Source organism: Anoplolepis gracilipes, chromosome 3 (genome assembly GCF_047496725.1).
Source record: "Anoplolepis gracilipes chromosome 3, ASM4749672v1, whole genome shotgun sequence".
Taxonomy (NCBI): Eukaryota; Metazoa; Arthropoda; class Insecta; order Hymenoptera; family Formicidae; genus Anoplolepis; species Anoplolepis gracilipes.
Window position 1 is genome coordinate 3,727,035 of NC_132972.1, and position 25,170 is coordinate 3,752,204.

Here is a 25,170-nt window from a genome sequence, read left to right on the forward strand (position 1 = left end):
ACTGTATCTCGATCGAAATAAATCAAGTTTCTAGTAAGATTTGCAGTTAGAGCCCTTCGTATAATTTCTAGTCGTGCATTCGATTGTAGAGAAGAAAGAAAATAAAAAGAATGCAGTCTGTAATTAGCACGACCGCTTGGCGCGCGCAATTAGACGAAAGTGTCCACGTGCGACGAACGGATGCAACGTCTTACCTGCCAGCTAACCGTAGCAGCTGTACTTGGCGGCAGTCTCGGAACTTGGAACGAGAATTGGAGCGTGCTGTCTCTCTCTCTCTCTCTCTCTCTCTCTCTCTTTCTCTCGGATACGGTCGGAGAACATTTATTACAGCCGTACGACGCGCTGTGAAAAAGCTGTCCCCGCGAAAAAGCCGCGAAACGGAGCCGCATAACAGAACCGGCATGGTAGAACTTCTGGTTCTGTGACCGCGGATGCGTGCAGTTGATGCTTCTGTCGCAGCGAATAGGGTCGCTATCGAGACGAAGTCGCTGATATTTTTCACATCGATGTTAGTACGCGTAAAATTGATGCTATATTGCCGTTAAGACGTTTTAACATTTTATAGATATCGTTAATGTATTAATGTAAAATTTATTATATAGATTAAAATAAAAATCGATAAAATAAATTTATATATATTTATATTTATATATGAAAAAACGTGTATAAGATGATAAAACTCTTATTTTTGTAATGATAAAATTGTTTTTAGCTACTGACAAAATTAATAATTAATATTGTTTCGATTTGAAAAGTTTTTCTTTAAATAACATCTCGACTAATTTAAATACGATTTTCTTCTGTTACAGGTGAGTCTAAAAGCAGATCCTTACCTAGAACTACTCAATTAGAACGAGATCATAAGGTTCGAGGTGAGTAGTCAAGCGGTCTTAATTAGTTGATTTTTTTAATAAATTTTCTTGCGATTATTATTTTCTTTTTTATTTCACATACAACAAAATATTTGTTGGGCTAGTTAGAAAATTAATTGACAAAATTATCATGTGTATCAAAATTGGGAGTTAAAAATCTTATATTGTGTAAGCTCGAAGAATGTATATTTTATTAATGTCTTGATTATAATTGAGCAAGTCAATCTATATTATTCAAACTTTTAATGTCCTGCCTACTCACGCTAAATCATTACACTCGTCATTAGCATACGGCCTACACTTATCGCCTCTGTAATTTTTGCACAGAACAATACCATTCCATTGAATAAGATGACAATGATCGTTTATAATAACGACTACATATATAATGTTGTACCAGAATAAAATCGTGTCTTTGTCTTTGTCAACTTTACCTTGACACTTCGGCTTGAAAGAAGAATAGTGTTCTAATTATAAGCACTTGAATGCGCGATAATATGTTAATTCAAGTAAATGTCAAGATAATATGTCTTTGCAGAAGTTATGTGCTTGCAAAGACGGCGAAGTAATAAAAAATCCTATATATAATATTATATTTATATTATAGTAATAACAGAATTTAAGAGATGCAAAAACACAAATATATAATAATCCTTGCAAGATCTCGTAATATAATATATTTAATTAACAAGTTAATTATGAAAAATGAGAAAATTCTGGTTTGATTGGTACTTTGTGAATGATATCATGCCCGAGTTACGTTATACAACTAAGATTCAATGCAAGATGACGTCAATTATACAACGGTAATAGAGAGAAAGTGTAATGACAATGCACATTGTCCAGTTCTGATTCGCTACTGTGTATCTGTAAAGCACATTGTTAAAGTATACACTATCATATACAGAAGAAAAATCGATTGCAAGGCCGGAATTTTGTAGGCGTGAAGATAATGATTGGATTAATAATTCATTAATTAAGCGCGTAAACACCTTGGCATTTTTGTTAGTATTATTATAAATAACAATCATCTTGCTAATCAACGAATAATAATGCTATTGTAAAAGTATGAAAAAATTTATTTATTAATATTAGTATAGAAGAATTAATAGAAGAAGAAAATATAAAATAATTATTTTCTTTTATGAGAGAGAAAAGTAATTTTGCTACATAATTATTATATATATTGTTAGGTAGTAAATATTTGAATGTTGACCAGGGATCTTGATATATGAAAATGCATTAAAATGCAAGAAAAATTTATCCCATTTATCCCACTTGTATGTTATATATCCGCGAAGTCGATTTTTTTCATTTCGCGAGACTTTCCTCACATTTTTTATTTTCCACATTTTTCGCAATTGCGTTGCCCGAATCAGCGACACGAGAATGGAATTTACGATAGGTAGGAACGTGCTGACGTGTTTTTACATACTTTTCTGGCATTTTCTTCTAACACATTCGTACCGTAAAAATTTAATTTATTCTCTGGTCGGTTAAATTAGATTTTTTATTTTCGTTTACCGCACTTTGCACCGACGATTTCCAGTTTAGTAAAAATGGCGGTTCTATGATAATATTTTATTTATATTATTCGTAATATTTTCGCAACTAGTTCATGAATATTGATGCAAACGTTTCATGAATACTCGATTTGACAGCAATCGAATCAATTACATAATAAATTCGAATAATAACATTTTATAGAAGAAATATATATAATTGATATTCTTAAACATTTTACAAAATATTTATCCGTTATATACCTATGTATATATTGATTATAAATGTATATATAAATAAATCGATTAGTTATACATATATAACAGATAAATATTTTGTGAAGTGTTTAAGAATTATATCTAAAAAAGAATATGTTATTATGATTTTATTATGATTAAATAACAAATACTTATATATTGATATTATTTAGATTCTAGATTAGAATATTGTTTTATGAAGGACAAGTATAAGATATTTACGTTATCAAACGTTGGATATGTCAAAACCAGAAACTGTTGTAACGCAGAATGTAACTTTATCGACATTGTGCTCGATATAGGAGAGTCTGCAGACTAGCATGTAGCGTCAGAGACGGCTTACATTGGAAACGTTGGAGCGGTGAAAGCTAGTGTTGGATAAAACAGAAATCTTCTACAATCAGTAACTCTAACATGTGACATGACATTAATTATATAAATATTTTTCCTACAATTTAACACTAGATATATTATCGAATATAATATTTATTTAAATAAAAAAAAATTTACATGTATATACTTGAAAAAATTGGAAAGCATCCAAATAATAAAAATAAAAGAATTTGTTATTGTGCAGGAATAAAACTTAAAACAATCAAAAAATTACAGTTTCTTTTTGCAAATTTTATTTATTAAACTTATTAATTTCTTTATAACAACTTATGGAATTATTATATTTGAAATTATCTATAATACGATAATTTTACTTTTTAATTAAGTATACATTTTTTGCAGAAACAGAATTTTTTTCTTGCGACACTTTTGTTAATGAAGTTTTATAAAAAAAAAATTATTTCTATCTTTATATATACAACGGAAGGAATAGCTTGACGATCAAAGCATACAAGACTGTCAATAATAATTACGTATTGAGTACGTCGTCATATTGAGAATTCGAGATACTTGAACTATCATGTCGAGCTTTCTATGTCGGGTTCTTTCAACGCGTATGTTCGTCATGTCGTGGATGAAGAGCCATTTAACGGTCATACATCCCCTACAAGGCAAGCGATGAAGATCACGGTCGGATCTTCGTATATGGCCGTCCATTCGTCGGATCATTGACCGTGTGAGGTGATACCGTATTCTTCAGCTTGACGCTCGCGCATGCAGGCAAATCAATTTCCACTTAGAGTCCGCTTAAAGTTGCTTCCTACTTGTTCCGCCCGTAAACGCGTTATACCTTTCTATCCATCCGCGATGTAATCCTTGCTTATGCCCGCACGACGGCCGGTTAGCAGGATCGCGTGACTTTTACAGAAATTGCTTGCCGTCCTGGCTAACGATCTTGATTCCCGCTATTCATTAAGCTCACCCCCGCGGAAATTAAGCGCTCCCTTTTTAAGATCCGATCTCTATCCGAGCGTCCACGTCGGTGGTCTGTATCATTCATATCCGCGATTTATCTCCGTTTCATTGCGAATCTAATCGCTAAAATCTATAAGAGATCAGCAGAGATTACTATATAGTATTGTTTCTTGATTGGTTTGTAATAATTGCTTGTAATAATTCTTAGGTTTGAATATTAAAATCGTTAACTGTTTTGCTAAATAAATTTTTTGAATTTTCGCATTTAATGATTAGAAAAAAATAGGAAATTAGAATTATATATATTTTACTAATATTTTACTATGGAAAAAAAAATTGAATTTTACTTAGAAACATCATTTGGATATTCTCTAAGATTTTTATTGTTACGTATATCTTATAGAGTTTTTTTTTTATGTATTTTCATTATTCCATTGAAGAGTAATTAAATGATGCTAGATTTTACGTATATGAGATGTAAACGATATTTTCCGTAAATTAATTGACTGCAGTCGAATGGACAAATGTTACATCGATTTTGCTTGGAGTCAGATTATACAGAAAAGTCAGTAATAATATCAATCGGCAATTTACAGTTGCTCTGTAAGATCGCATTAACACACTGTTCACGGTTATATTTTCTCTTAAATCTCACTTCTTTCCCACGTTTCGTCTACCAACTTTCATCTATCTTTCAGCAAAGTAACGCGCTTATTCAACGTCATAATATTATCCCGCCTAAATGCCCTTAGATCTTCCACTTTGCGCTAAGTGGCTTTTGCTGCGCGGTAGTCACATTTTAGAAAAATTTATCCGCTTGCGGTTAACTTATGAGTGCGGTTGAGGCCGTAATTTCATAGATCTCGGTTTATATAAATAGCCCGGTGTATACTTAACGACAAACAAGAAATGTAACAGTCCTCCTGGAGAATAATATTACTGTATGTTATTAAAAATGTGCGTTTCGATGTTTATACAATACATTTTAACGAAATCTTATTATTTATTATTTGCTTTTACTTGGACATTGAGTAATTAATAATAATGTGTTGCGAAAGATAAGTTCTTGATTAATCTCATAATAATCTCCGCCATGTTTTCATTCGTTCCGACTGATTGACAGCAGAATGGAAAATTTATTACGGAAACATGAGAAGAGGGCAATATATCGAGAGAAGCCTGTATGTCTGACAATGAGATTCTGCAATGTCACGAACAACATGGCGCATAATGCTGTACGCGTCGCGAAAGAGAGAGAAAGTGTTGTAACAGGAATTACACAACGATTGAATGACCACCTAACCGTTACCAACACGCGCGATTTCACACTCACAAATTAATCTTCTCCTTTCAATTTGTAAGGATAATTGCCAGTGTGCGCGATAGGGGATTTTTGCGTTATCAGTTTGCGTTTTCTTTTGTAGTCGGGGCGCGAAGCGATTGCTTGCATCGCATCCTTGCATCCTCCAGGCTTGCTAAAACCAGGCATCCTCCGCGGTTGCATAGTCACGTATTTTCCGTCCCTCGAAGTCTGTCTCTTTCTTTCACGAACTCGTTTCTCTCTCACTACCAATTCTTGACTCTGGGATGTGACATATTTCGGTATCTTTTTATATTGACAAGAAAATCAGGGAGAGAAATATTAAAAATTTAATTCAATCAGAGAGAGAAATATTAAAAATTTAATTCAATTATTAGCACCATGAAATGACAAATTTAGTAATTTATATGCATATACGTATATTTCAATATCATAAATGTATATATTTTTTTACTTTTACATATAACATTGCACAATGTTATATGTAAAAGTAAAAAAATATATACATTTATGATATTGAAATATACGTATATGCATATAAATTACTAAATTTGTCATTCTATAGTGCTAATAATTGAATTAAATTTTTAATTATAATATTTCGACTCGAAAATTCGCTATATATTTTTGTTTTTAAATTTTTAATATCTCTGTAATTATATTGCATATACATACATATATTATACATGCCTATATCTATTTTCGATAAACTATATTATTTATTTGATTAAAAAAAATATATTCTCTCTCTCTCTCTCTTCTCCGTAAATTATAAATATGTTTACCTAAAATTTTAGATACGATAATAATTCAAATAAATTATGTTGCATATTAAAAATCAAATATTAAAACGAGCGATAAGAATGTAAGAAAAACCTGACACAAATGTGAAAAGGTTCTTTTATAGAGATAATATATTGGTTACTTATATGTTCAGTGAGTTTTCTCTGTTTTCATTAGGTCTTTGCGCATATTATATATAGATATCCCAGTCTGTTCAGCTTATGTTCGGTTGACATGGTGTCCTCTCCCTTCTCTGTTTTTCTTGTGGGTTTCTTATTACTGAGAATATTCAGGCGCTCTCCGTTTACATGTGACATGTATATTTTATCATGCCTTGTCTCTTTTTTTTGGTTTTGTTAAGTACCTCGTTTCCTATTTCTTTATTTATCTTTCTTTCTCTGACTTACTATCAAAAAAATTCTTTTCTCCATTCCTTTTTTCCACTTTAATATATATATAATATATACACACAAAATAAATTTCACATCCTTTGCTTCTTCTATTATATTTCCAATCAAAAACATAATACGTTTTAGAAACGTGTGTTTCTCTCTCTCTCTCTCTCTCTCTCTCTATTTTATGTAGTAAAAATAAAATTTATACTAAAAGAAATTTTTGTTTTAAATTGAATTCATAGATGTTGTTTACATAGAATTGTAGGATTTAATTTATAGATATTCTATTTATAATTAAGTTAAAATCCAAACATTGTTTTATTAGACTAACTACTTTTTTTTATTAAACTACATGTTACGTATTTAATATATAATTACATATTTAATAAATAAGAGTAAAGGTGAGAGAGAGACATAGCATGATTATTCGCTGTTTTGTCATTGTTTTCTATCACTGCTAATTATACTAAAGTCAAATTATAATATATACGATGAGGAATATAAAACAAATTGAAGACATGCAGTTTATGCGAATCGCGCCTCATACCTATTACTTTGATATGCTCTGGCAAAAAGCGATTTACCGCTTGTCATAATTATCGTGCATAAATTACAGTGCAATCGCCTTATACTACGCATCAATACGAGCTTGTGCGCGCGGTAGTGAATTAATACCTGTCGACGATACCAGAGATACAAGCTCTTCCAGAACACACCTTATATCTCTCGAGCGCGATATCCTGGAAGTGATAGAAAAAAACCTTTACCAAGCATTCACACATACACTCAACGTATTTGATCTTAAAGTTTATTCCGAGCGATATACATAACTGTTAACTGCTGACACTGTTTCTCCACTAATTACTCCGCGTTAAATCACTCTTACATCACAAACAGAATATCGATCCACCCACGGATGCTGAAGATAAAGTAGGAGATAAAAAACAATAGCTAAAAGTGGTTTTACAGTTATTATTACTAATTGGTTTGATTATTGTCTTTATGAAAAAAAGATGGAATATTTCTGTATTGATAAAAATTTGCTCAGGTACAATATTTTTTTATTTGTATAATTTAAATTTAATATTTGCAGTTTTTGCATTGAAGTAAAATAATTATTTAACAGTTACAGGCAATACAAATTTCTTGATAAAAACAAATTTCCAGTGATATGATACATATATTACGATAGTAATAACAATTACGGGTTTTTCTTTATTTATACTCCTGCATTTCATATATGTCTCTTATCACAACAAATCTGTATAATAAAAATTTTTAATCAATTTTTCATTGAGAATAAGAAATTTTCTCCCATTCTTTTTACATACAAAATCATCATACATAATAATAGTTGTAATATATTGAATATAAACTTTCAATGAATATTACTGATTTGTTTTGTAATTCTTAGGAAAACATATTTAAAAGCGCCTTAAATGAAACTGTAAAAAATATTATAAGTAAGAACTTTTGAAATTAACTTATTAAGTTTTCCAAGTATTTCTTGTATATCAATAGTACGTCATTTTTATCAGTTGTGTGCAGGAAGATTAAGGTTGAACAGTATTTGTGGTATTTCTAAACATCGAAGAGAGTATTCTGATACGAAGAGGAGCGTGGAATTTTTATCTCGTGAACGAGCGTGCACAGGATACGACGGATAAAGGGAGGAGTCGGGGATGCTGCCGAGAAACGTGCGACACGGCTACTTTAAACGGCACGTTGTCAATTTTTTTTTTTTTTTTTTTTTTTATTCAGGACCCGTTGTCGCGACGAATGCGTTCGATGCAAATTCTCGCGTTCGCCTTCGGAGGTAACGGAAGTCGCGCTCTCATACACGGCCGTGTGGATCCGTTATATTTCCTGCCCGACGCCAAGCGTTCCGGCGCCTCCGCCACGTGCGTTCGTATTAATTCACGCGAGCGTTCCCCATGTAAATCCCGCCGCCCGGGGCCGTGTGCCGCTTTCAAGCCCGGAATAAAGCGCGCTTCTGGGAACGCGTGAGCTTTATTCCGACGAGCTCTCCTTACTGTAGTGCAAACTGGCTCTCGGTGACCGTTAAACGGCACAAGAGTCATCTTTCTCTAAAGATACATTCTGAAGATATTCAACATTAAAAAGATCGGCCAATTTTCTGAATGTTTTTTGTATGAAATCCTTCCTTTTCATTAATTAGATTTTGTAATTTTTTGCGAGTAACAGCATCAAGCAAAATTTTTATGTAAAAATTTCTTGAAAAATGTAATTTACCAATTTAATTAATCAGTTATATAAATTCATTTATATAAATTATTTAATTAAATAATTTATATAAATATATATATATATATATATATATATATATATATATATATACAAACTATGTTAGAAATGTTTAATTTAGCTACAACAAAGGAAGGTTTAAAGGTTCATGCAAATTATTTCATGTGGTAAAGTGGATATGTTTAATATAGAATCCAGCAATCCGCTGGAAATGCAGAAACAGCCTGGTATTCGCTCCAAATTTAGATTCCGTTACCGAGCAGACATATCCTCGGCGTATTTCGGCATATTATGTTTGACGTTCCGGAAATAAAGCCGTCTTCTAACATCGCGCGAACGAGCGAGCATTTACATGCAATGACTTCCGCTTGGTTTTGTTTATTTCACTGTTATCGTTGGTATCGTATAGTCTGCGATCGTTGCATGTGGAGAACCACAAAGTAAAAGTGTTTGATCGTACGTCGATTTAATATGCGAAAAGGAAATATTGATTTGTTATGTGGCTCATTTATCGTATATTTATTGGAAACAAATTATCAAACACGAAAATGTTATTTTTGTGTTATAATTAATTAATCCAACAGCTAATTTAAATTAGTAGGTTACAGTTTTGACTATTTCAAAGCGGTTAAAAAAATCTGCAAAAATTTATACATATTTCAATAACGTTTATTAGAAAATGATGATACAACAAAGGTTAAAAAATAAGTTTTAAATATTTTTTATCGATTAAAGCAGTATATTTTTATTGTTAAAATATAATTCAATAAAATTAAAATCAAACTTATATATGACTTTTAAAGAATAACATAACACGTTCTTGATTTCTTACGTTTTTTTTTTTATTTTAAAATATTTTCGTGTACATAGATCATTGCTTTTGGGCTTTCCTAAATGCTTGTTCTTTCAATCTTCTTCTAGAAACTTCAGCTAACCATTCCTGCTTCGTACCACAAAATGATTTTGGTTGTCTTTCATCTATTTTTTCATTATATGTTTCCCATTTTGTCAAAAAATATTTTCCTAAATCACACTGAGGCCATGGTTTAACCTTACAAGCCTCCTCTATTATGAAATAAAATAAAAGAATGCATTAACTAAAAATTCACATTACTATCATATATAAAAACTATTAATTAGTGATATTATCTCTAATCTTTTTCTGGCTAAATATAACATTATTATGATTTATAAATTATTACATACTTAATAAATAAATAATTATTATTATAAAATAATATAATAAATATTATTAAATAAATTAAATAAATCATTATGATTATATAATGCAGGATATTTTTTGAATATTTGCCGAATTAAAAAAAGGAGTAAATTAATTAGAAAAACTACTATGCTTTGTAACTGAATTTTGTCAAGCAAGATATGTTTAGGAAATTGCATTTGTTTAACTATTTCAATATTAGATCATATTTTGTTATTATACGCTTCATGCATACTGCCGCATAAAGTGCGCGGACAATCGTGTTGAAGGCCATTCCGGCGATAACAGTCACAGTTGGTATAAAGTGTGCCCGCACGCAGCTCTATCGACTTGACTTTTTTAAGATGTTTCTTTTTGCGAGTGAAAGATTTTTGTGGTTTAACACTGAACGCCGCTGGTTTCGATATTTGTTTCCCTCGACTTTTTTCAGAATATAAGCTGATTGTTTCCTGAAAACACAATATTTCGATCGTTATTGTTATCTGTTAGAGTTAGATATTTCCAAATATGTTTACTATAATTATTTGTAAACATATTTAATTTTTGCATAAATTATTTAATTGCGATATTTATAGACGCATTAACTTTTTAGAGTTTTAAGTGTACGTAAAATAATATTTTTTATTTTGAAATAATGCAATAATGTTATAATAATAATGTTATAATATTCTTTTATTTTCAAAATTTTTGTGATTACATTTATTATAAGATACGAAGAAAATATTATATATTAACAATTTGAAATATGATATACTTTGTGTATAAACGTTTTTAAACAATTAGAAATATAATTATTTTCCGATTTTTGCTGATATTAATTTCTCAAATCTAACAATAAGTATTATTCCAAATATATTAAAATTTCAGTTTGATTGTGATTCGATTCGTTCGTTTCGTTTCGATCTGCATCTAATTGATCTATATTCCGTTTACATTCGTTGTTCAAAGTAAGCTGTTGCTTCTCTTTTTCCAACACACTTTGCAAGAAATACGGGATACATTCGTCCTGCAGACCATTTCTTTTAGACCGACAAATCTCGTACTTCTTTAGTTGATGGGTAGGAATGTATTTTTTGTAGCGAGCTAACAACTCCTGCGAGCTGGACAAGCGTGACGTATCTTCGGAAATTCTTTCGGGAATTAAACAATCGCGTTTAAAAGCTATTGTTGATTTCTGACACGTGGATGCTTTGTCCGATTTCGCGGAATCCACTCGAGCAACCTCGGCTCGCAGCATCCGCTTTGATGCTAGACGCTGAAGTTGTTGTTCGTCGAGATTTTGTTGATCGTTTTTGCCGACAAAAGTCGGGGATATCACATCTGATGCAGAAGATTTCGCGCGAAGGAAATCTGTGCAAACCTTTCTGATTGTCGATTGTCGTACTGGCTGGCAGCAACTGGCTGGACAAATTCGTTTCTTGAATTTTTTCAAGGATTTTTCTGAGCAACTTGATATCTCAGAAGTCATTTGAGAAAATGAATCTTCAATCTCCGAGGAAATATCAATTTCTTTATTTGGACATGCAAATTCGCAGTCTGAAGGAGAACCTGTCATTTTCGATTTTTGACATGAAACATCTGTATTTGATGAACACTGTATAACGCTAGTCAAAGGTTCTTCGCAATGTTTTTCAGCGCACTCGATGAAAATTACTGGTTGATTACGCGATCTATCGTCGCAGGAGGATGTCTCCAAAATTGTTTTTGATGTCGGACAATGCAATATTTTTAAAGTTACGTCATCGGGCTGTTTCTCGCTTCTGTCGATCTCTAGGATTGCAGTAGAAACGTTTTCTATTGGTATTTTGTCAGCTACAGCTACCGAATCATCAACGCAGTCTTGAGACTTTAGAATGTGAGATGCTGGAAGTAAGATAAATTTATCGGCTGTTTGATTCCGACAGCAAATATCAATCAAGCTGGTTTGCTGCTTCATGTCTTCGCGTCGCGATGTCATCCTGAAAATAAAAGAATTGATTTCGAAAAAAAATTGCCTATAGTTTTGTATATGATTCCATCTATTCGAAGTAGTCACCCATAAAAATAATACATATCAAGTATTCGTATGCTACTTCAAATATTGTATTATTTCAGCTATGATTCTTTGACATCTTGCGGACCATATGTGACAAAATTTTTTCATCTAATTATTTTGATAGAAAAATAACAAATATATATGTGTAAAAAAGTAAAATATTTTAATATCTTACTCCACGGTTTCTCAAGATGTGAAAAGAATGTTTTATTCGACAAATACTGCGCATTAATTCAAATCGTGCCTCGGTTTCGTACCTCGGAAGGTCGAATGTTGATCTCGTCTTCGCGGGCAGACATGAATTCCGAGCGGTCGCTTCGGCGGGCACCTGGACGGTCCGGACCACCGGTCGATCAGACTCCGACCGACACTCTAGTGCGATGCATCCCGATGGACACCGCGAACACCGATAGCAGGTGGGCAGCGTGGTCGGCGGGCATTCAAGGTCGCGAGACTATCGGGGATCGAATTACATACAGCTCGTATCGCGTGTACCCGAGCTTACGACGCGACTTTATCCAGTGCTAGTTCAGGTAGGGGTGAGGAGGGGAGGAAGGGAGGGTCGCCCTTTAAGATCCCTATTCGAAATTCTTGAGGGACGCGCCTTTGCCGATAAATTCCGCATTAAATGTCGCGGTTTCCGCTCGCACACTCCGCGAGGAAGAAAAAAACCTACAGGACTTTTGCGGAGTAATTTTTCAAGGCCGCGATATGTGCTACGTTCAAGCTCGAATTACACTCGCGTGTCTTGTATCGCTCGGCCACTTAGACTATATTGTAGTTGACTTGTTAACCGATGGAGAAATTTTTTTTTTTCAGAATAACATCTGCTTACGATTGCACAAATTGTGAATCTTTGCGACGCCTCGATACGCGTTATATTAGTTTTAGTTTACATTTAACAACTATGTAGTTAAGTAACGTATGATCTGTTTTTATATGGATGACGTTTGACAAGGCATTTTTTAAAGATTTATTCAAATACTTTATATATATATTTATTATTGAAACTTCGTAATTTTAAGTGGAAAGTTACAGTACATCGTCAATTTAAAAGTGTTATTCGATTATTAATATTGACAATGCACAATTGCGACTCAATTACAATAGTGTGACAAATTAAGATTTTAATTATCAACCAGAAAGTACCGCGTAACCAAGTGACTTCACGGTATTTATTCATTATGCGCGTTAATGAACGGAGAAGACTGAACGACGGATAAGAAAGCGAGTAAAGAGAGAAACAGAACGAAGGAGGCAGACACAAAAGAAGGAAGACAATCGCGCAGACGTGCGGCTGTTTGAAAAGAAAATCCACGGAGAAGGTGCGAAAAACAGGAAGGAGTCCAACGCGAAAGGAATCTCTCTCTTGCGATGACTCATTTACAGCTACGGTATGTCACCGCGAATTAACACAGACGGTCTGCGAGATTTCTTTTTCCGCGTTTAACCCAAGTGAGAATGAAACGAACCTCGTAATTCATTAAACGCTGTTTTCGAATGAATTACTCCATTCAAGATCGTCGTGAATTTTTGTCACTCTTGGCATTTTAAGAGAGTGCCATGAGTTGAGTCTTTGTTTAGCATTAATATTTTGTAAGGTAATAATTTCGATTTTATTTTTTCAAATTTAAGAAGAAAGAAAAATAATTCCGTACGCATATATTGTACAGTTAAAGTTAAGCTATCGTGAAGAGTAATTACAATCAATTAATTTTCTTACTTGAAATTGCCAAGTTTTTAATTGTTTGTCAAGATTATCACAGGGGCCGGTTGCTTCAGTTTTTGCTAACTTTACTTCAGGTACTTTTGGTAATTTCAATTGCCTAAAAAAATATGTATTACCATAAATATGTATAGATGATAGCTGAATATAATTATATATATATAAAATTTCAAGTGCCTCGCTCTCGAAAAACGCTAAAAATTCTACGCTATTCTGTACTAATGACTGAAAGTGGTATGTGCAATGATTATGATAATCGGTATATTAAGGTGTAAGGCCGGAATAATTGATGACAATGCCAGTCGCAAAAGTTGCTTCGCGGTACGTGATCACGAATGCGATTCTTATTGTCGAATTTTGCACTGGTCAGTAAACTGGTCCGTCTGTCTATTCGTCCGTTTATCGATTCAAATCCCGAAATAAGTACGCTACCCAATGTCCAGCAAACATATGCAAATCGTTTCACCGCTGTGCCCTACGGTAAAAGGAAGGTACCGACATTACGTTACAGCTGCTCTGTATGATTCGGCTCCGTATAAACTCTTTCGCTCGATTTCATACGACTGGACACCCCTAATGCATTCCACTTTGGGGCCCGGTAATGAATAATCATTTGTAACGGGGGGGATGACGATGACGTGTGATTCTTGTGTACGACATTAATGGATCATTTATGATGTGCGTGAGTTGCGCAAAAAATTCATTGTCGTTAAAAAGACATCATTTTTTAACGATATATAATTTTTTTTTACGCGACCTGTTATCCCATGGCGCTTTCGTGACGATTTGCATAGAATAAATTTTGAGAAAATTCGTCGCCCAGTAAAGATTTAATTTTATGTTCTGATTTAATTTTTAGACTTGAGAAAAGATTCGGACTTTTAGAAGAAAGTTTTCGTAAGTGCTAAACGTACAGGTTAATGACGGTAACTTTGTCGGTCTTTTCAAGAACTTTTGTCATCTCGTATAAATCTGTCGTTTCCGGTTCTGTGCGTTTCTTCCTTAACTCTCAGAGATCCCTTTAAACTGTGTTGATTTTTTTATTTCATAACAATCCAAAACTTTATGCATTGTAATACTGAAATTTTGACATTTTGCAACCAACTATCTGAACTTGACCGAAAGTGATAAAACCATTGAATAAAGAATATATTCTTTCAATAAGTAAAATGGTGTCTCATCTTTGAAATGAGTTAACGAGTGAACAATTTAACATCATTTTTATTGTATTTTAATAACTGTATACCTTTATAATTTAATAACTGTATCCATTTTTATTAATTAATCTCTCGATTTATATGTAAATACATATATTTTGAGATGCAAGTTTTTGTATTTGACTCTACAAAAATTAATCGAGTAAAAAATATCACTATACTAATATAGTTAAATATCGTTGAATAGTATTGTATCATGGCATGTGCTTGTTCAAACAGAATAACAAACCGCTCCTACGCGGTTTTGTTACGCTTGAACGATAGAACAAGCGTAAAAGTGACTTCGAGGACAAAAAAAAAAAAAGATCTGTAAAAAACGGGAGTAACAGTCGTATCGATAAGTTTTTTATCTAGTTTTGTGTTTTTTATATTTATATCAAAATATCATTTGATATTAATTTGAAATAAGTTATAAGATTAGTAATTTTTTAAATTTGTTTTTTGTTTTATATATAATATATCAATAATTAATAAAAATTAATTTAAATTAAAATATAGAATTTTATATTTATTATGATTAATCTATAATTTTTTATTGATTTTGTAGACGTTCAATTATTTTAAAATCTATGCATGTAAAAAAATTAATAATAGTGCGAGATCGTGATATTTATTTTATATGTGATAATAAATTATATATGTAATATTCAAATCTTTATCAAAGTTTTATGAAGAAATAACGTCGAATATTGCGTATCAAATATTACATTGACTATTTATATCTCAACAAAAGCACAGACAACAAAAGCAAGAGTTACATACGACATTTGATTGTAACAAATCGACTTTGTCATTTTTTTCCGACTGCTGTCGTTACTACAGTCTGTCGTCGGACCGTCTTCGTCATCATCGTTTTTTCGTCTGCTGAGAGATGAATGTAAAAAGGGTGAAAGATAAAAAAAGACGAAGAGACGCACGTCTCGAGATCTCGCCTACACGCACTCTGTTGCAATCGCTCGTCTCTTCCCACACGTATAATTCTTGTGCCTTCAATGCTCATCTCTCGCGCCCCTTTAATCTCTCTTTCTCCCTTCTTCTTCGCGCGTCGCTTAATCTCGCCATAAATCCGACATTTATTCCCTGCATGCAGTAAGGAACCGGAATTAAGATAGCGCCACGTTAATTGCCGCCGTTAATAGGATGCTTAGTGGTATGTATCCAGTCAGTCGAGCCGCATCTTTGTATATGCCGCGGATAATAATTACGTTACACTGATCACGTCATGAGTATATAATTTTTTTTATTAATCGATAGTGCAATAAATATGATCCTCGTATGCTTTGCGTTCACCGGATGTTAATATAAATTCTAATTAATCAAAAAATTTCAAAATTTGAAAACGCTTAATTTTCTTGATAGATTTTTTATGATATAAATATACTAAAAAGTGACATCTGTGTTTATGTGCAAAAATATTTCGTTAAATAGAAAACAATTGTTGTATGATTACACCATATGTTATATTGAACAACGTTTTTGCCTTTTACTTACTTATAATATTTCCTAATGATTCTTGACGTGACCTTCGTACTAAACTAATTGATAATTACAGGTGTATTCTACGTTTTTAAATGTCAAGTCATATTCTCGGATAATTCTCAATACTCGTGTCGAATCTCGAGTCATGAGGGTAACGTACGAGAAGTTATGTGTATAATATTTAATCGCTTCGTTCTATAGGATCGAATGCGATCTTGTAATTTATTGTAGCCAATTACAAATTTTTATATCCGTATTCGTGCGTGTAACGGCAAGTTTATTCTGATTTAAATTGTACAAGAAATTTATAAATCCATGCGAATACGCATCAACGAATTAATTGAGAAAACATTTCCTGTCTGCGTTGTTTCTTTTTTATTTTATTTATTCATTTGAACAATTTTATTTATTAGCATAGTCTTAATGTACTATCTTTCAGTTTGACTTTGAATACATAATTTAAAAAATGCATACATAATTTAAGAATTTAACAAACAAAATTCCGCAGTGACTAATTATTAGAATAATATAATAATTGACCTTATGATTTATTTTCTGATTGGATTGATGTAACAAGTCTTGATGTAATGGAGAAGTGAATTATGCATAAGATGTATATTATAAAAATATTTTGAAGATAGTAATATATGCCGCTTTTACAATTTATTATTATGCATATTTTTTTTTAAGTTGTGTGAAAATTAGACATTATTTTGAACAAAATATATACATTATATAGGTAGAATAACAAAAATCTCTATTTAAATTATTATAAATTAAAATTATTAACAAATTTCGATATATTGTAAAGAAAACTTAATGATCATTTATACGAAAGAGAGAGAGAGAGAAAGAAAGAGAGATGCGATGTCAATCAAGTATCATACAATTAGTGCAAAATATTATATTTCTTAGAGAAGTACGAAAATAGATTAAAAAGTTATTCTATTTTTGTTAATTATATTCATAATTACTTTAAGAAAAATATAGTTGAGTAAAAGATTTTATCTCTTGCATAAATTTTTTATTGCTATTTTATTTCTTTAAGTTTAGTTTTTGTGTTTAAATATATTATCTTTTTATTATAACGTATTATAAATAAGGTACATTATTTTTTTTTTGTTATAATCTTTCGCAATTCTTGAGAGTGTTCCGCGATAAGGATCTAATTTTGATTGTAATAAAGGAATTAAATTGCAAACATTCCTCGTATCAATTTACGAGTTTCTAGCTATTTTCTCTGAACATTCTATGTATACATCCCGTGGGAAAAAAAAGTTTTTAATTGCAACGCTGTACTAGGCTCGGCGCTGTCTAACTCGTTTAAGTGCAAATCATCAAGATTCCTTGTCGTAAGCGGCGGATGTTGCAAACGTCAGCTTCAAAGGCACGTGCTTAGACATCTGCTTTCGGTGCGAGGGAGATAAGTAGTGGCGTCGAAAACGTGCTTGTAAGTGCATTTTTCGAGCAACACCGTCGTAAAATGCTAATTGCATTCCGCTCTTAACAAAAGACCCGTAGTGATCCGACATTTTTCTGTCGTGCGCTTTTCCAAGTTTCTCACATTTTTGAATGAAAAACTCGACTCTCAAGAATCGTGGAAAAATTTTCCCCTGTTAAAAATAGTACACATTCCTCCTGTCAAACGTAAAAATGCTCGATATAATATTGGCGCCTTCGGACTGCCGGAATTCTACGCATTCTCTCTCTTTCTCGATAGCAGACTCGATCTTTTCACTAAAGGAATTTTCTGGGCAAATGCACCGTCATATTCACTACAATACCTCTACGTTACACTCTTACAATAACTTTATATGAGGTTACATGAATCCAGTTGTACCACGCAAAATAAAATTTCTCTCATGTCGCGTGTAGGCAGCGTAAAGAGAATCCTCCAGACTGTTCGCTTTGCTGTTGCAATTGCATCCGTAACGCTCCGGGTCATTATTCATTTTAGGCGGCGGTGTCAATCACCGCGAAGAAGAAAGCGCAATCGGCGCCAGCGCCGGATCTTGGGCGTTATTATTATTAGTGATGTCGCAAACACAAATGATTGTACCTCACAACACGCGGAAATTATGTAATGTAACTGTACAAAAATTTATATTTAGGATAGAAAGGACAGTTAAAATTAATTTTTATTTAACAAGTGCAACGTAAATATACAAAATTACGTTTTCCTGTAATTTTGGAGCTGCTGAATACGATGATATCAATTTTATTTGTCTAAGCGTATGTGAAAATGGTCACAAATCGTCTTAAAGGGGTCTAAAATAGTTGAAAAAATCTTTTTTAACCTCTTAAAGACAAATTTTAATCATTTTCTCGGACTTTAGAGTTAAAACTGACATCGTATTCAGCAGCTTAAAAACTATAATGTGTAACTTATCTTACACTTGTTAAGCAAAAATTGGTTTATTTTACTCCCCAGTATACTTAGTATTTAGTTTACTCCCAACTAGCAAGATGACATCAAATGACGTTTTAATGATATCTTATTGACGTTGGAGACGTCGTTAAGACGTTATTAGGATGTTGATGTTCACCTTGCTTGGGTTGTGGTCTTTTAATGAATACCCGCGCAGTGAATATCTTTTCGTTTTTAGATCAAAGATGTAACAGTGAAATGGAAAAATAACTTTTTTTCAACTCTTATATTTTTGAATTTCTATGAAGTTACATACGCTTTCTTGAATGAGAAGAAATTGAAGTATTTTATAAAATATATTGTTATATTATTTTATATTTATAATATATTATTTTAAAATACTTGCAGAGAATTCAAACTTCCTTCCAGATTAATAATTAAATGATTCAGAGTTCCATTTTGTAAAACATGTGTGTATTGTGTAAGATATGCTATCGTTAAATGCCAAGGAAACTGAACTTAGTTCTTTGTAATTCACTTAACTGATTGTGAACGATAAAGCTTCATTGATTATGCATGCGAATATATTTCTAATCAGTACAATTTACACGCGACATCAATAAATCTAATTTGCAATAAAAATCAAACTGGCTCTAGTTATCGCAAGAGTGAAAGGAATCGATTTATAACATTACTTAAAACATGCTATGACGACAATAAATATTTCAACATCTATATTTATATCAACTTGATATAAAATAATTAAATATTTTTAAACTATGCTTATCTATATTTTACATGTGATTTATATTTATTGCATGTGTAAAGTTTAAATTATTTTTTGCAAGTGAATATTAAAACATTAAAAACATTTTAATTTTTAGCAGATTATGGAGTGTTATAGTATTTCTAAAAAAACAATATAGCAAAGGATATAATGAATATTAAACTCTAAAAATTCTAAAGTGTTTAAAATTACATTTTCTTGGATTTTTTTTAATTTAACTTATTTATTCATTTTTTAATTTAACTTTGTAAAATCAAACTTTTTAATCGCTCAATAAAAATGAAAGGAGAAAAAAAGAAGAAAATTACACGAACCAACAAGTAAAAGTGAAATTTTCACAAGTTTATTTTTGACATACATTTTGAAATGCGTTGCACGCACACGTTTTCCCTGATTGCAATTGAACTAAATTAATTATTGCAGAAATATATAGAAGAAACTTTATGGAAATATATATATATATATATATATATATATATATATATAATATATAAAAAATAATATATAAAAAAAATGTATTATTCATTGAAACGTTATACGATCGAAAGAGTTTGTTATTTTTCCAACAACATTTTCAAAAACATAAGAAATCTTACAGTTTCATGCATCTCTCTCTAAATAAAAATGATTTTTTAAGTTTGAACAAATCGTGAAATATCTTTAATTTGAACTTGTAAGAGATTGGATCACGCGCCCATAGTTCACGCTTGGCTTAATAAAACTTGCGTTTCAATCGGCGAAATTGGAAAAAGCTTTTTGTTATTGAGCTGGTCCAGACGTCACATAAATCGCCTTAAGCCGTCTTAGGCTTTCAAGAAACGCAAGCGTCGTTTTGAGATCCGAACGTTCGCACTGAGCCGACGTTATTTATTGAGCATCCTTAGTCGCTCCTTTTTACTTGCTGCATTTCAACGCAATTCTATATTTACATACAAGAATGTGACGATGTGAATTTTTATACTAGTAAAAAATTGTGCGTTTATTATAATTTTTCAACCGAAAAATATTTTGTAACTTTGTAATAACTAGGATAAATATAGTAAAAATAAAATTAGAATCTAAAAAGGTATAAATCCAGAGAAGATATATATATATTGTACATAAAACTTTTTGTTCCATACGCGAATAATTATGTTAACAAACTGTGCAATATTAATTAGATAAATTGAGGCAAAGTTAGTAATTTTTTAACATTGTAACTTTCACATATCGGTCGTTGGCATGTATCGCTTTTATTCGTGACGGTCCTGCGGTTTTCGTTGAATGAAAATTAGAATCATAAACTATCGATTAGAGTTTCGAAATGGAGTAGCGTGAGATGTAGGCAGCAGAATGGTGATGAAGAAACAGTTACGGACGTGATCCGGTTGAGTCACAGAGATTTTCTCGAGCATGCATAATTTGTCGGAGAAAATTATCGCTTTTTTAAGAGTCACGAAATTCACGCTGTGTCGATAGTGAAATAATCGCCGTGTTATAAAATTTATCCATCGCAAATAACATCTGTCAATATCATAGGATACAAAAAGATCGTTACGTTGTCAAGATTACAGTTGTTCGTACTTTTTTTTTTAATTTATTTTTCTTATTACACAATCGAATATATTATTATGCTTATATATATATATATATATATATATATATATATATATATAATATTATACGGAAGCGCATAGCATTTCTTGATGCATATAATTTCGGAGTCATAATCAAAACTTATAAATGATGGAAACGTTTTACATCACATGTCCATAATAATTAGCGCGTGGTTACATAATATATCTCGCATTTGAAGTTACATACTCTGGTTATCATTGCGCTTTAATTACTGCAAATTAGCCAATATATATAATATATATTACGCTTTCACACATAGATTACAGTAATATAATTGAAAATACATAAAAAAAATATATTGTAACACTTGCGAAAAGATATAAAGAAAGACTCGACAAGAAACACAAGCTGCAGAAAAAATTCGATTCTCGATAATGGAGCTTATTACAACTTTAATGAGATATTTTAATTTTAATTTTCTCTAAAGTTTAGACTCTTGACAGCACTTACTAGATATAGTTATCGGTTGATATGTGACAGAAGCGTGTCTTGTTTTTTTTTACACAATCTTCAAGAGCCGTTTCAACTTGAGTTTGTTCTGAATCACCTCGTTTAAAAATTACGACATATATTATAATATAATAATTACAATTTATATAATATATAATTACAAAATTCGTGGAAATAGGGACAAAACAATATTTTTAAAAAGACCAAAAAAAAAATTGCAATAATTTTTTTAATGAAAAAAATTGTCTATAGTACCACATATTTTTCTCGTCGTTCTTCTTATCTTGAAGAATAAAGAAGGAATGGAAATTCGATATCTCGCTATCATGATTGAAACCATCGTTCGATACATCTTCTTTCTCCATGCATTCTCGTGTAGAGTATCTCTACATTCCAGCATGGATCGTCGTCGAGATCAAGCGAGACCAAAGTCTGGAAGTCTGGTTGAGCGCAGCGTACAGTCGTCGCGCGTGCACTCGCCGTCAATCCTCTCTTTCTCTCTCTCTCTTTCTCTCTATCTCTCTCACCCTTTTAAGCATGCCGAGAAGACCGCCGTCGATAGAGCGCGCTCGCAACGCGCTTGGATCAAGCCTGCCTCGCCGGATCCAGATAGTCGCGAGTCCGTCCGTTCGCGGTGCGGTCGATCATACCGTCGTGTTCGTTCCTCGCGCAAGAAAGCGGCGCTCCTTGAGAATAAACGTGGCGCGAACAAAAAAAAAGAACTCTCTTCTCGCTCGCGCGGGTGGACGCGTCGCGATCAGAGAGAGAGAGAGAAACAATCATCGCGCGCGAGCTTGAACGCTCGTGAGAGGAGTGATCGCTGGAGCCGGATTGCCGTGACTCAGAAGAGAACACCTCTTACTTTTCCCGACCGACAGTCGCTCGAGGACTCGCGATCGCGTCGGAGTTCCGTGTGTGATATATACGTATATCCGTTGTGGATGATTCGAGTTCGGGTTTAAAAAATTCGAGCGAAGTGCATCTGTCATCGGCGAGATGTTGTAAACAGGAGCAGCGTCTGACAATCGCGAATCGTCTCAGAATTCAACGAATCCTAGCAATCGTATTATTCCTCGAAGTGGTATAACAACTGTGAGAACGTGGATAAACTGGTGCCTGCGACGCTAAGGGGAATGAATGATCGATGACAGGTGGGCTCGTGCGATTCAGTGTTTCGAGAGTGCATCTGTAATTGTGATCCGCGTAGCTCGCGGATATTTCATTTTTTTCCCTCCCCCCCCCCCCGCGAGTTATAATCCCGCTGCTGTATATATAAATCCCTTCAACCGATCCGGAATACCCGCAGCGATCGTAAATCTCGACCGGCTTTGCCAACTATTTCAACGACGTGTGCATTCCATCCGCGCTAACGGGCAATTCTTCGACCAATTGCACCTGCAATTTTCAGTTGCATTTACTCTTTCACCCATTTCTTTTGCAGCAGAAAGAATTCATATAAAATAATATTAAATAATTCAGAATATATATTAAGGTAGGAGGAGAACCTTTTTGCGAAGAAAGGGATATTTACAAAAGATGTGAAAGGTCGAAAAACAAACTTAAATGAAACGTAGCTAACGGAGAGTTCTTTACGGAAGAGACAGCTTTGCCCAGAAAGATACGATAAAAAGTTGTCAGGCGTTTACAGTTCAACGCTTCGCGTTATCCACGAGTATCAGTGTACAAAGATAACACAGCCAGCTGATATTCGTCTAGCACGTCATAACGATACACGTGCTCTCTCTCTCTCTCTCTCTCTCTCTCTCTCTCTCTCTGGTCCCGGTTGCGTTGCTCGATGGTCCGTCTATATTTAACGCGAGAGGAAGGAAAGGGACAGAGAGGGATATTCCAAAGAGACGATGCACGGCGACCTCTCGAAAGGGTCGTCATGGAGCTTTGATCCGATCAAGAGAGGAGAGAGAGATGTAATCATTGTTATTATATCGTGACCTCGAAGACTGTACGCATCCGATTCTCGGATTAATCTACGCCTCCAGAGACGAGCTCGTGTATCTCTCTGATATTGCTACGACGGGATCTTGAAGGCTCACCGTCATCAGTTGATAGCAGGGACATCTGATACGCAAAAAATGCGATGATGAGAATGAATCGGAGTCGATCGAGGGGGAATCGTTTCATCGTATAGTGTGTAATAGTCAGTGTGCGATACGCGTATAGTGTTATTATCAATAATCCACCACGAGATAAATGATATTGATATACATGATAAAAATTTGATTAAAATTCAACGTCGATATAGTCTGTAAACGCACGTGAAAAAAAGAAGAGGAATGTGTTTTATTTATTGATAGATAAATTAATCGATGATATATGTAAGTGACACGCAACAACGCGACAACGACACCGAACTATTCACCGCAAGCATTCTACTCTATTAGTCTCCGAAGACATTTAAGAGATGTAAAGACATGCTGACGACTGAGGATTCCGAGGAGTCGCCGAAGCGGCGGTCCACGTTCTACGTGTCATTGGACGGCGGCGAACCGCCGGCGCGACAGTCGGTCGCCAAGTTGACCAAAGGTCACTCGGCGGATGAGAAGTTCGTCTGCAACACCTTTCCCATCGGCAGCACGTCCAAGACACCCGCGAACGGGCCGTTGACGCGCACCTTGAGTAACAACGATGGCTTCTCGTCGACCGCGAGAAGAAACGCGGACGAGACTCTGCCCGAGGTGAGGGGGAAGGTGCAATCGTTGACGAGAATCTTCGAGGCGTCCAAATGCGACCGGATGCCCAGCGGGGGTCAAACGGAGCAGAGAAAAAAGGTCGAGAGAACGAGGTCTTTCAAGACGATCGAGCGATTCCAAAGCCGGTTCACCGGCAGGAAGGAATCCAGCAGCAGGAAAGACAGTCGTCTGAACAATACTATTGCCTGCTTTGAGGTGGAGGACGATGCCGGATGCGGGAAGAAGCAGTCGGATGTTGAAGAGAAACCCGCAGCGACGAGGATCGTCATCGAATCGGCAGCTACAAAGTCATCCCGTGGTCATCAAGAGCCGAGGAGCAAACAGAGCACCACCCTTTCGAACCTGCTGATTCGTAGAACTCACAGCACGAAGCTGGTGAGGAGCAATAGCACGCTGGTGCGTGTCGGAAGGCACGCTTCCGTCGATAGTCCTTGCGCCGCCATTGAAAAGGTGGACGTTCGTGCGAGTAGGTTCAAAGATGAGGAAACTGCCGAGGATCCCGCTGTCGCTGACGACGAATGCGTCGAATCGTCCGTCTTTGAAGACGCCGACATCGATGCCGGAATACATTCAGGTAAAACGAGTCTTTCCGGTTTGTCAGAACAATAGGTAAATTCTCGATCTGAACTTCTGAAATTACTAGATACTTTAAGCAATTATAAAAACACGGGTTTAGTGTAATTATATTAAATATCGTATAGTTTATCGCGCTTGTATGACTCTGGATCGATTTTAATCTTTACGTATTTACATATAATTAATGGTTCTTTGAATCACTCTACTGAAATTTACTAACGCGTAATATATATATATATATATATATTATTAACGATAATGAAGTGACAACGAACGATAGA

The 25,170-nt window shown here is 33.7% G+C and overlaps 2 protein-coding genes across 21 annotated transcripts in view; one reads left to right on the forward strand and one right to left on the reverse strand.

Annotated features, from left to right (window-relative positions):
- Raskol (Ras GTPase-activating protein raskol) overlaps positions 1-25,170 on the forward strand; it is a 294,929-nt gene that overhangs the window by 207,165 nt on the left and 62,594 nt on the right. For 15 of the 20 annotated variants that reach the window (XM_072887913.1, XM_072887916.1, XM_072887909.1 and 12 more), the window contains one exon: positions 810-872. The exons of 4 other annotated variants lie outside the window; for them this stretch is intronic. In XM_072887913.1, coding sequence (XP_072744014.1) covers positions 810-872 — 63 coding nt within the window. Of the gene's footprint in view, positions 1-809; positions 873-22,213; positions 24,888-25,170 lie in introns of those variants that run through there. One more of the 20 variants, XM_072887907.1, reaches the window with a different exon arrangement.
- On the reverse strand, positions 9,576-12,320 carry LOC140663519 (uncharacterized). The gene is made up of 4 exons (XM_072887749.1): positions 12,219-12,320; positions 10,834-11,884; positions 10,162-10,375; positions 9,576-9,682 (listed from the first exon to the last, which is right to left on the reverse strand). Exons 2-4 carry the CDS (start codon positions 11,881-11,883, stop codon positions 9,576-9,578), a joined length of 1,371 nt encoding a protein of 456 aa, XP_072743850.1. The 5' UTR covers position 11,884; positions 12,219-12,320.